General features: G+C 34.4%; 1 protein-coding gene across 1 annotated transcript in view; it reads right to left on the minus strand.

Annotated features, from left to right (window-relative positions):
- LOC119838245 overlaps positions 1 to 8,855 on the minus strand; it is a 63,758-nt gene extending 54,903 nt beyond the window's left edge. Inside the window, exon 1 of the mRNA XM_038364102.1 lies at positions 6,762 to 8,855. Within this exon, the coding sequence (XP_038220030.1) occupies positions 6,762 to 8,327 (1,566 nt within the window). The 5' untranslated portion in view covers positions 8,328 to 8,855. The remainder of the gene's footprint in view (positions 1 to 6,761) is intronic.
- Between the last annotated feature and the right edge of the window lie 1,802 nt (positions 8,856 to 10,657).

Below are 10,657 nucleotides of genomic sequence, written 5' to 3' on the forward strand. Positions count from 1 at the left end.
AATTTAATATAAATTAGAAAATTATAAATAAAATATAAATTAGAAAATTTATAAAGCATTTCAATGCTATAAAACTAAAAATTATACGTCCAATGCAGTCAACTAAAAATACACGCGGCCCCTTTCCCCCTATACTCGGGAGTCAGCTCACGTGTGTACGTGATTAATCTTTGCGTAGTCATAACAGCACCTAACGTGTGACAGTGAACCGCCGAGTGACGCCTCATTGTTATTTAAACGGTATTCTGACTGTTTGCTCATCACTGAACACTTTTAGAAGAGTACATACATAAGAACTATGTGCGACATGCACTGCTCAGTTATACTAATAATAAAGACTAGTTTAAATAAATTTCAGGCTTTAGGTGTAAATATACTGCTAATCCTACTAATGTTATAAATGCGAAAGTTTGTAAGGATGTGTGTAGATATGTTACTCTTTCACATAAAAACTACTGAACCGATTGCATTGAAATTTGGTATGTAGATAGCTGGACGACTGGAATAACACATAGGTTTTTTATCCCGTTATTCCTACGGGATACAGACTTACGCGTGTGAAAACACAGGCCGCAGCTAGTAATATCTAATTAAGATAATGGATGTAGTGCGATAAATTGCACGTTTTAAACAGTGGACGCTGTTTGATAAAGCTTTCGACGTCAATTAAAAAGGCGAAGTCTTGACTTGATCGAATAGGTCATCCAAATATCTGTAAACTGGAACTGCATCCAAAAGATAACTCTGGCAACATGCACTTGGTCAACGTGGTGGATAGATGGTGGCTATAGTGGGAACAAATATGGGCATATCGACAGCCATTATCTTCTCTAATATATAAAATTCTCGTGTCACAGTTTTCGTTGCCATACTCCTCCGTAACGGCTTGACCGATTTTGATGATATTTTTTGTGCTTAACCGGTATCTATGAGAATCGGCCAACATCTATTTTTTCATACCCCTAAATGATAAGAGTAGGGCAGAACAGCGTTTGCCGGGTGCAGCTAGTTAATTCATAATGTTAAAAAGTTACGTGAGACCAGAAAATCCTCTCTCAGAGTGGGCGATAATGCCATATGTGGGGAACTGAGCTGGTGGTTCGCCTGAACATTCGCAATGGCAGTGCCTCTGCGAATGCGCTGCTCGCTTTTAAGGGGAAAGGGATAAGGAAAGGATTGACCACTGGAAGTAAGGAATGGAATGGGAAGAGTGAGGAAAAGAATAGGGGGAGAGTGAGGAAAAGGAAAGTGAGTGGGGGAGCCGGAGGCCCCCTCCGGCTCCCCCACTCACCGTATGAAACACGATAGCATGCTACTATTTCACGTCGGTTTTCTGTGTTGCCCCAGTGCGAGCTGGACCAATACAACCGAGCATGCTCGACTACCATATTAGAAAGAAAGAAAGAATGTTTATTTAACCCCGCCACATTTACACACAGTTAAATTAAAATTAAAAAGTGAACTTATGACTAATCGGCATGGTGCTAGAAAGGGTAACTACTCAGCGTGTGCTACGCGTAATGCGCAGCGCTGATTTTCAGTAGCCCCTTGCTGGAGTGCCAGTCAGAAGAAATAAACATACATGCATGTACATTATATAAACAATACAAACATACTTATAGATATTTTAAAAGCAAATTGGTATTTAAACTAAATATTAACTAGCTGTGACTCGCGGTTGAAACCGCGTAAGTCCGTATCCCGTAGGAATATCGGTATAAAAAGTGCCTATGTGTTATTTCAGTTGTCCAGTTATCTACGAAGCAAAATAGTATTATTATTCACCAATAGATGTCAGGAAAAAAAAAAACACGAATAAAACACGAATATGACATTTTCTAAAAAAGATTCCTAGCTAGATCGATTTATCGCCCCCGAAAACCCCTATATACTAAATTTCATGAATATCGTTGGAGCCGATTCCGAGATTCCAATTATATATAGAATATAAGAATTGCTCGTTTGAAGGTATAAGATATTAGAAACATCTCGATCAGGTCAAAGGAAAAGTTATCCATTACGGTTTTAACGAGCTAGCATTCCGAACAAACAATAACTTCACATACCATGTACACAAAAAAATCGATTCGTCACGTTTCAACGCTTTCACTCGAATTTCTAATTTCGCGACACGTTAACGCTGCGTTATTATTAATTATGGTGATCATACATCCGCGGTGTTAATTTTTAGTGCTTCATTAACAGTTACTAGAATCGTCTTGCTTTATTTCAGCCTGAATTTAGATAGACTACAGTATAGTCATTTCTTGTGTTTGATTTTATGCGAGTATTATACATTTAGAAGTTAAAAACTTTTTAACGGTTTTTAAACGCGATTTATTCATTGTATTGTATGTACGGGGAGTCTCCCCGTGACCACGCTCGCTGTAAAGTGTTCGAAACGTCGGGTTAATAATATATGAATAAATCGCGTTTAAAATCCGATAAAAAGTTTTTAATTTCTAGGATACAGTACTTAATGGGGGGGGAGGGGGGGCTTTCCTCTGCCCCCTTCATCTAAGAGTAACCCGACACCCCGAATGTCACGATCAGGCGTTGCATTGAGCGCCCATCGGAGCGTGGCCTGGTGCGGCCGGGTGGAACGTCACGGACCGCGCGTGGGAAACTGGCCTCTTGGACGTGTATATCACTTTTCATGGGCTAGCAACGCCCCGCGGTTTCGCATCGCACTAAATCCGTACTAATATTATAAAGCTGACGAGTTTGTTTGTTTCTTTGAACGCACTAATCTCAAGAACTACTGGTCCGATTTGAAAAATGCTTTCAGTGTTAGATAGCCCATCTATTGAGGAAGGCTAGACGCTATATATGTACCACGGGCGAAGCCGGGCCGGACCGCTGGTAACAGATAAATAATATTAATCATTATTTTACAAAGCCAAGATACAAGAAAGCTACTTAGTACTTCACACAGTAGAAAATTACTATATCTGCCTGCCGGTAGTCTGATTAATAGTTATCGAGTTTGTAACAACTAATGCAGCGAAATCCCTTGATTTTATTTATTTATTTACCCTTTATAGCCTTCTTGGATTACAAAATAGATCCTTAAAATCTAGTATAATATATATTATATCATCTGTCTTTTAAATAAAAAAAATAAAAACTTAGATGCAAATGATACTGCAAAATGATACTAGGAATTTTTATGATATACTAGACGCTCGGCCCGGCTCCACGCATATCAAAACTATCCTAACACCCAAGTCAGCTCATACGTGGTCTGTATACCAAATTTCATCAAAATCCATTCAGTAGTTTCAGCGTGACTGACGGACAAACATCCAAACACTAACTTTTACATTTATAATATCAATGTGAAGTGTCACATAGTGTGATAGTGCGATATGCAAGGATGACTTCACAAGTATCATATCGAGGTCCCATTTCCCTCTTACTTACTCAACTTTACTTATTGACAATAATTAATATTATAATATTATCATTATGTATTATTTTGACCACCTCCTTGGTACAGTGGTTAAAGAGTGAGCGTAAAACCACAAAAAAATGTCTCTGTCTGGCAGGACACAGAAGGCTGATCACCTACTTGGCCATAAAGAAAATTGATCAGTGAAACAGATGTTTATCATCGGCCCCATATGGGGTATGGGGTACTAGGGGACACGGGACTTCACTTTTTATGCATCATTTGCAATAGCAGGTTAGTTTTCATAAATAAAAACATTGTACATTTTGATCATGGACCATGCAATGATCCTTCTTCAGGATACATTTTAATCTATAATGCATATATTTAAAATTATATTTGAGTGTCCGTTTGTTATATTGAAATAACAGTTTTTTTATAAAACGCAAAAACATTATTTCACAAACATACAAAAGCACTATGTTTCCTCTTCATAATAATAGTGTATAAGTGTGGATAATCAATACACTAATGAATTTTATATCAAAATGTCCACACTTCATATCATTGTGGAAACATTTGTTTTATCAGCTTGGGTGTTGTATAATAAATCAATATTAAAATCCCCACATACAATAACCTTTCTTTTACTCTTATAACACCTTAATATTTCCTCTATGACTGTTTCAAATTCTATCCTACTAATATTATAAATGCGAAAGTTTGTAAGGATGTGTGTGTGTGTGTGTTTGTTGCTTTTTCACGCAAAAACTACTGAACCGGTTGCAATGAAATTTGGTACGTAGATAGCTGGACAACTGGAATAACATATAAGCAACTCCTTATCCCAATGTTCCTACGGGATACGGACTTACGCGGGTGAAACCGCGGGGCGCAGCTAGTATATTATAGTCACTGGAAGGAGGTCTATAAGCGCATACAATGATGTAGCACTCTAGCTCAACACAGGACAGTTTAATTTTGCGTTCTACGGAATGGCTCACAATATCAGTTCGTCGAACTAAATATATATACTTTAAAATATAATCATATAATTGTAACTGCATAGCATTTCGTTTCAATACAGTTAGGTACTTATGATAAGGCACAAGGTTACAAACTATTATTACACGTCCCCATAGTTATTCAAGGCAAACATCTTAATATATAAAATATATAAAATTCTCGTGTCACAGTTTTCGTTGCCATACTCCTCCGAAACGGCTTGACCGATTCCTCTGAAATTTGGTAAGCATATTGGGTAGGTCTGAGAATCGGCCAACATCTATTTTTTATCCCGATATTCCTACGGGATACGGTCTTACGCGGGTGAAACCGCGGGGCGCAGCTAGTCTAATATATAAAATTCTCGTGTCACAGTTTTCGTTGCCATACTCCTCCGTAACGGCTTGACCGATTTTGATGATATTTTTTGTGCTTATCCGCTATCTATGAGAATCGGCCAACATCTATGTTTCATACCCCTAAATGATAAGAGTAAGGCAGAACAGCGTTTGCCGGGTGCAGCTAGTTTTAATATAAATTTAAGTATCCTCAATTCTTATTCCCACAACTAACTAAAACAACTAAAACAATATTTACATTTTATTCTATATTAAATGCGCCCGGCGGTTTCACCCGTGTAAGTCTGTATCCCGTAAGAATATCGGGATAAAAGGTTGCCTATATGTTATTCCAGTTGACCAGCTATCTACGTTCCAAATTTCATTGCATTCGGTAAATAAAAGAGTAACAAACATCCATACAAACATACATCCATCCATACTACCTCATATTTTTTAGGATAAATTACATATCCATACTTACTAATATTTTTAAGTATAAATTAGTTATTAAATTTTTTCCTTTCTTAATAACGTGAGATTAGTGTCAAATAATAAAAAAATTATCATACATAATATTTAGGTGAACAAATTTTGATTATTCTTATTTATATGATAGCTAATGCTGTCCGTGTAGTGCCATTAAAATTTGTATAGTTTTAACAAACTGGAGGCAGTTTAGTTTATTAGTAAATAATATATTAACCATATATATATATGTTTCAGTAAATAATTGTATTTCTTATGGATGAGGTTATGGATCATTTGTAAGATAAAACAATAGCATCTGTAGTGTCTAATTCATCTAAAACCAATAATAATTGTCAACAGTATAATAATACTATAGCCTGTTTCACATCGGTTTCATTTGCTAGGTTTGAATGAGAACTGTAACTATGATGTTATGTAATAGATATGCTTTGTTTAACATTTAGGGGTGTATGGTGATACACAGTTCTGGTATGGAGAAGGGTATTAATCAAATTTGAAAATTACAAAAAAGGCTAAAAACGGGCTACCTCCATGCTGTTAATATTTTTTAATAGGAAACAGCCAGTATTTAAAAAAAAAATTTATTGCATCTGGCAACAGTTTTCAAATGTAAGTTGCAATGAATTGCATTGAATCATTTTACAGTTGATTATGATTCTATCAAATTAAAATAATTCTCAGAAACGTTAGATATTGTCAATGAATCTCCATATATTTCAATCTATCTATAATATTATCATTTTATATATACTGTCATTTACTCTTAGTACCAACACAGAGAAAACAGAGCATCAAGATAAATATAACTCATCCGACCCATTTAGAATGTACATATTCTATGTTTATTTTAAGGAAATAAACTGTAAATTTATGGAATAGCACAAACTTAAAGGATCTTGAAGGAAGGACCAAAAGAAGTCATTTGATAATTTCATTTCTTTAATAATGAGACTTATTCCTTTTGTGATAAATTGGTTAAATGCAATGCACAGCTATTATCATATACTACTCTATTATAATATATTATAGCTATGCAAGTTTATTTGTTTGTCTGTCTTTTATATTGCAAGAGATATGGAGATGATAGGAGGTGAGTAATGTAGGCAACTATTTTATTCAGTACATCTTTCCATGGGAATTTACTTTGAGTACACAGGTGAAGTCTCAGAGGACCAGCTGCTAGTACATAATAAAAATATTCAAACATTTTACAATTGAATGTTATAAAATTCATTGTTTTATATGTCATTGTATACTTCATATTATTGTATCATAGATATCATATACGGATTGAATGAGGCAGGAAGCATACATACCATATCATAAGAATACGGTGAAATTTAGTTCAGCAAGTGTTCAATAACAAGTATAAAGATTGATTCATAAAAATTGCATTCATTGTGGCCATTTAAATTCAAAACTACCAATGATTTTCATTAGAGTACATGACTTAATAATGTAATTCTACATGATGTATTGTGTTAAAAACCAAGACAATCAGATTATGTGTGTTCTGCATTAAAAAAACAACTTACCGCAGTATTATCGTTCCTTAAATCCTCCATGCTTCGACTCATATTCCCTTTCCAGTTATTCAGAACACCATAATCACTCTTTTCAAGGTCCACAAATGGCACATCATAAATATGTTCTTTTTGCAAATAGAATTCCGAATTCAAAATTTTACACTTACAATTTAAATGACACTTGAAACCTTCTTTGTCCTCGTTCAAACGACACTTATCACACTTTTCGTTGGATTCCAAATTCGAATCGTTTTGGAATGTGCTCAAACGTCGCGATATGTTTTCGTTGCTGCACGAACATGGCATTTTATTGTTGAGTCGTGTATATGGAAGACTTAATGTAGAATTGTTGGTCATCATGGCACAATTTAATGAATTGAGGCACTTGGAAAACGGATCACGGCTTTGGTTTGTTAATGTCCTATTTGTGATACCCAATATTTCTGTACACAGATAGTGAATTTCCTTCGGCTTATCAGTCACACTATCTTCAGATATATCGTACATGTTTTTGTTTTGATTGTGTGTTTTCGCTTCACGTTTTTGTAAGGCTTGTTCTAGTTTTTCAAGCATCTTTTTCGTGTCTTTTTTCTGTTTTTCTGGTTGTTCAGGGTTTGGGGCTGCGAAAATTCTAGGTGGCTTTTTTGGTGGCGGTCCAGGTGGTAGTGGCTGTTTTAAAGCCTTTTTAAGAGTATCTGTGAGGATCAGGTGTGGGTTTTTTCGTTCTAAACGCATAGTTTCGTTTGACCCACATAGATCGTCCATAGACACTAAGTTGGACTCTTCACTATTACTTTTCTCCGGCTTCTCATATTGTGATACAAGCTTCTTAATTTTGTTTTTCTCTTCATCAACATTTTCTGTTTCTGAACTTACACCGCTGTCTGTTAAAGAATCTTGCTTGTCTGCTTTCTTGTTTTTATCTACTTTTGCATACTGATCCAATATGTGTCTAGGTACCTCTGAATCAGGTATGGAATCTGGTGATTTATCAGATATTTCCCCAATACTAAGAGAATTAGAAGCTATTAGATTTTCTTTCCTCATTTGATCTTCTATAAAGTTACCCAACTGTTTTAACCTGTCCTTTGAGAGCTTTTTATCACTCTTTTTTAGTGAAAAATCACCAGTTTCTGACCTTCCATTGCAGCTACCATGTCGTTTGGGGCCCTGGCTCATAATTTGACTTCGGTCACAACGGAAAGCATGACTTCTGTGTAATTTCTTCCCTGGATCACTAGATTGGCGTGATAAGGATATTTTTGGTTCATATAAACCTATCTTCAAGTCATTACTACTGTATAAATAACTAGCATTAGGTTGTATTGACCATTCCTGACTCAAAAACTCCGAATTATTGACCAAATTACTTTCTTCCTGTGATATTTCATCATCTTTGTTCTCTTTGTTGGAATTGTCGTGTTCAGGAACGATTTTACTTGCGCTTTGTTTGTAATCTGTATATTTACTTAGGTGCGATGTGTTTTTCTTAACAACCAACACCTCGTTTTCAGACTGTAAGCTCTCAAATTTACTTTTTATAGCTTGAACTCTGTTTTTAGGCTGAGATAACATTATTTTAAATAACAGAATACATTTTCATCATGTACAACTATATCAACACTTAGTCGGTACGCGTACTTCACTTGAAAAAACTTGAAAAATAATTTTAAATTCATTAATGTTATATATTCAAAAACACATCACAACACATAAACACAGTCATACGAGTTCCATGAACTGAAGTTTTTTTTTTCTAATTCATACCGACAAGGCAAAGGAAATAGACTTGTTTTAACTTTCTTTTTATAAACAACGTGATTCCATGCACTGAGTCGTTCCTAGTTTGAAAAACAACAGTAACAGATGTTTTCAAATGTACAGTTGTTCTAATGTAAATACTAAAACATTTAAAACACAAATCTTAGTCACTTCTTCGCTTGACAGAAAGTTTATTAAGAAGTTATTATGTGTATATACATCTCGCGGCTTTTGTCACATATACAGCGACACAGTACACAGCAGCTGTTGGCTGTTTTCTTTATGATTTGAGGACATGCAACTCTAGACTTGTGCAACAACCGCAACGCAAACGTCACTCGTTCAGGCATATTCAATGTTGCCATAAAACATGGAGTAAAAGTGAACAAAAACTTTAGTTTATTTTATAGTGATACAAGGAACATAACAGTTTTTTAATAGATATTTATTGTCTTTAACTTTTTTACCTAAGATTTGCAGCTTAAGAACGTTTTCACCGCTTTTCGATAAGATTTATTCTGATTGCCATAAAAGAAAAAAAAAACAATGTCAATGTCACTTTTTGACAGATTTTTACTCTGTGTTTAACGTGCACAATTTTAAAACGTGCAAAGCAGAGTAACTCGACCTTTGGTGGAAGGTGGTAATGTTTACTATACCAATATAGCTGCATATTACTTACTCTGTGATACCAGCGAAATTATTTCTGAGGCATTTCTAGTCAAACAATACGAAATAAGATTATAACTATTTTTATATATACTGTAAATACTCCCAAAGGAAATCTATACACTTTATAGCGTATGATTATTTTATATAATACTAGCTGCGCCCCGCGGTTTCACCCGCGCAAGTCCGTATCCCATAGGAATACCGGGATAAACAGTTGCTTATATGTTATTCTAGTTGTCCAGCTGTCTACATACCAAATTTCATTTCCACTCGATTCAATAGGTTTTGCGCGAAAGAACGACAAACACACACATATCCTTAAAAACTTTCGTATTTATAATATTAGTAGGATTTTTCACAACTCCTTTAGAATTTTAAAAAATTTTCAACAGAATATATGGAAAATTTATTATTTAGCTGTACCGCTAAATGAAATATCCATATTCCATACTTAATCTAATTTTAAATTCAGAATAATTTGTACTATTCGAAAAATCCTGATGTACTTTGAATACATTCTTATTCGATCTTATTAATTGCAAGAATGCTCGGACTGATTTGCAAACGGAACTTTCCATAGGTTTTATTAGAAACTAGTTTTTGCCCGCGGCTTCGCACGCGTTAAATTCGGAGTACTTTAATAACTGTTATACATATAAACCTTGATTATGATATAATTAAGATGTGCACAAAAAAGTGTTTAACAAAACTAATAATATTATAAAAAGGAACCATTTGTGTTGTTGTTATGTTTGTAATGATTTTACATAAAAACTACTGGGTCGATTTCAAGAATTCTGCTATTACATAATATTACATATTATATCTTAAGCTACGTTCCATGCGTAAAGCTGGGCGAACTGCTATTTATAAAGTGTAGGCCTAAAAGCTCACTTATTCATTTACCAAATAAGTAAATTTACTTTTATAGCATTAAAATCTTCAAAAAATTTCTCAAGTAAATTTAGCTTTAAAAATGCTACTTTTTAATGTAGGTTCGTGTAGTGTAATTAATTGTAAAACCATTTTGTTCTCTGTGGTTAAGCACTAACTTTATTAGATTTATGTAGGTATTTAAACTAACCAGATTAACACTATTGATTTAACAAATTTTAAATATACTTAACAAGGGGATAATCTAACTACATCCACACCTCAGGCCACGTCAAATCGGATTTTAATAAAAACTTTTTCTTTAAAAGTATAATTTTATAAAAGCGACATCTGTGTATGCAGTTATTAACAATAACGTTCTATAAGATCTCTATTCAATAAAGAGTTTAACATAAAGTCCACAGATGGCAGCACAAAGGCATAGATACCATATTTATTTATTATTCATTTATTATACTTTATTGCTCTGGAAAAATTACAGATTGAGACTTATCCTAGGTGTCATTATTACAAATGGCGGCCTCATCGCTAAATAGCGATTTCTTCTAGACGATATTATGAATTATGAATAATGATTA

Source organism: Zerene cesonia, unplaced genomic scaffold (genome assembly GCF_012273895.1).
Source record: "Zerene cesonia ecotype Mississippi unplaced genomic scaffold, Zerene_cesonia_1.1 Zces_u001, whole genome shotgun sequence".
Classification (NCBI taxonomy): Eukaryota; Metazoa; Arthropoda; class Insecta; order Lepidoptera; family Pieridae; genus Zerene; species Zerene cesonia.